The sequence below is a fragment of the Juglans regia genome, chromosome 10, assembly GCF_001411555.2.
Source record: "Juglans regia cultivar Chandler chromosome 10, Walnut 2.0, whole genome shotgun sequence".
Lineage (NCBI taxonomy): Eukaryota > Viridiplantae > Streptophyta > Magnoliopsida > Fagales > Juglandaceae > Juglans > Juglans regia.
The window spans coordinates 14,003,303-14,005,794 of record NC_049910.1 but is presented as its reverse complement, the minus strand read 5'-3'; the positions used below and the strand labels follow the sequence as shown (position 1 = coordinate 14,005,794).

Below are 2,492 nucleotides of genomic sequence, written 5' to 3'. Positions count from 1 at the left end.
ATACTCGTACCTGTCCATTACGGTGGAAGTCATATCGGCAACATAAGCTGGTTTACTACACCAGTCGAGAATTGAGGGGAGCCGAAACTACATATCAGTCAATGGAGCTGCTGGCGTTTGCACTAATAGTAGCCACCCGCAAGCTAAAGCCCTATTTCTAGGCACACCTAATAAAAGTCTTGATGAAAGTAGCACACAAAAAGGTCTTACAACAACCGGACACATCTGGAAGCTTGGTGAACTGGTCAATCAAACTCAATGAGTTTGACATTGACTACATCCCTCAAACTGCAAAGGACAAGCCTTGGAACACTTTGTTTTTTAGTTGACAAATCTGCCCAAAGATGTGCCCTTTCTAGCCGATTGTCACTGGCGAGTGTACATCGACGGCTCATCCTACCGATCTGGCTGGGGTGTAGGGGTACACATAATATCAAATTTTGGATAAGAAACCTGTTACTAGATAAGACTCAATTTCAAAATCACTAACAATGAAGTAGAATATAAGGCCTTACTAGCAGGACACGCCATAGTAAATACACTACGCGTGATGGAAGTAAAAGTGAAGGCGGACTTCCAAGCGGTAGCAAATCAAGTCAAGGGGGAGTATGTGGCGAAAAGTAAAAAACTTGAGCTTTATCTACGACGAGTATGGGAAACGTGATTGTTTCCAAAACTTCACCATTAGGAAAATTCCCCACAACTTGAAGGCAGACCAGCTAGCACGAGCCTCATCAGGCATCAACGACACGACATTACCGTCGCATGTGGTCACCAAAACATTAGAGACTCCTGCCATTGAGCTTGAAGTCTCAAAAGGGGAGGGGGGAAGAGTACCCAAGTGGGCACATGAGATAACCCGGTTCTTAACCACCAGGGAGCTTCCAAGTGAAAAGGAAAAGGCGAGGAAGGTGAAGAATAAGGCTACTCAATTCATCCTCCTAGAAGGAAAACTGTACAAACGAGAATTCTCCTGTTCCCTCCTGAGGTGTATCTCCCCTGAAGAAACCCAATATATTATGAAAGAGATACATGAGGGAATATGTGGGAACCACTCAAGTAGAAGAACCTTTGGCAAGAAAAGCGATGAGGGTCGGTTATTAATGGCCCAAGCCCTCAAAGATGCAGAGCAATTTGTCAAGAAATGCGCAAAGTGTCAAATCCAAGCACCAATTCCACACTGTCCGCCTAAAAAACTAATGTCGATTACTTCCTTGTGGCCCTACACTTAATATGGACTGGAAATAAGAGGATCCATGCCCTCGAAAAAATGAGGAGTGAATTCATCATAATAGCGGCGGACTAGTTCACTAGAGGTGTAACCGGTCCGATTCAGTCTGTTTTGGACTTTTTTTAGAACGGAATCAATATACAACGAGTTTGAAAATTTAAAACCAATATTGGACCGATTCACCACCGAAACTAGAACTTCCAGTTGAGGTTCAGTCTGATGTTTTCGATTTTATCGATAAACAAAATCATATTCCAACGAAACTTTAGCGAGTGATTGACCCATATCCCTCATTTTATGTTCTATTAATTTTATATTATAAAATTAAAATTTATATGTTATATGTTATATCAATATTCAAATGTTATACTAAAAATTTTAAGATTAATTTGTATTATATCAAATGTTATATTAAGACTTATAAGATTAATTTTATGTTATAAAATTAATATATATGAATAATAATATTTTAAAATTAAATGTTATATTAATTAGCAATTTACCATATAATATATATAATATAATATAATAAAAAAATCATATACGAAATATTGTATATATAATATAAAAAAAATTAAAAATAATATCTATATATATATATGTATTGGTCCAGTTTAGTTCGAACTAGTGTTCTAAATATCAAAATCGAAATTGGACCCATTTTTAACTGATTTTGCTGAATAGGAACCGATACCAGACATGACCGGTTCACTCTTTACCGATTTCCCAATTTGTTTAAAGCCCTATACTTCGCGAAGTGGCTGGAAGCTAGGCCCTTCGCAACGATAATGGTTGTCAGCGTCACCAAATTTATGTGGAAGGGTCATCATTGTGGATAATAGGCAATATTTTGACTTCGACCACTACATGTAACACTCGAGTCCAGCACGAAGCCTACTTTCTAAATATTTTTGGGTTAAGCATATGAAAAGTCCAGTTGAATTTTTCGAGTACTATTTTAAGGGCCCAAGTTATAGATTCTAGTTTTTCAGCGAATGACCAAATGAAGACGCACTAGGCGAGAATCTAGACTTGGTGGGGGAAGTGAGATCAAGCAAAGACGACGGCCAACAAGAGGAAAACATAGTAGTATTTGAACAGGAGAGTGAGGCCCAAGTTGTTCAAAGAGGGAGATATAGTGCTAAAGGAAACCAGAGTAACCTCCCAAAAGGAAAGGAAGCTTGGGCCAATGTGGGAAGGACTATATGTGGTTATAGCCTACCATAGACCCAGAGCCTACTGGCTAACTGATGTCCAGGGA

General features: G+C 38.8%; 1 protein-coding gene across 1 annotated transcript; it reads left to right on the top strand.

Annotated features, from left to right (window-relative positions):
- The first annotated feature begins 608 nt into the window (after positions 1-608).
- Positions 609-1,232, top strand: LOC108982459. The gene has a single exon (XM_018953841.2). The coding sequence runs from the start codon at positions 609-611 to the stop codon at positions 1,230-1,232; it is 624 nt and encodes a 207-aa protein (XP_018809386.1).
- The last annotated feature ends 1,260 nt before the right edge of the window (positions 1,233-2,492 follow it).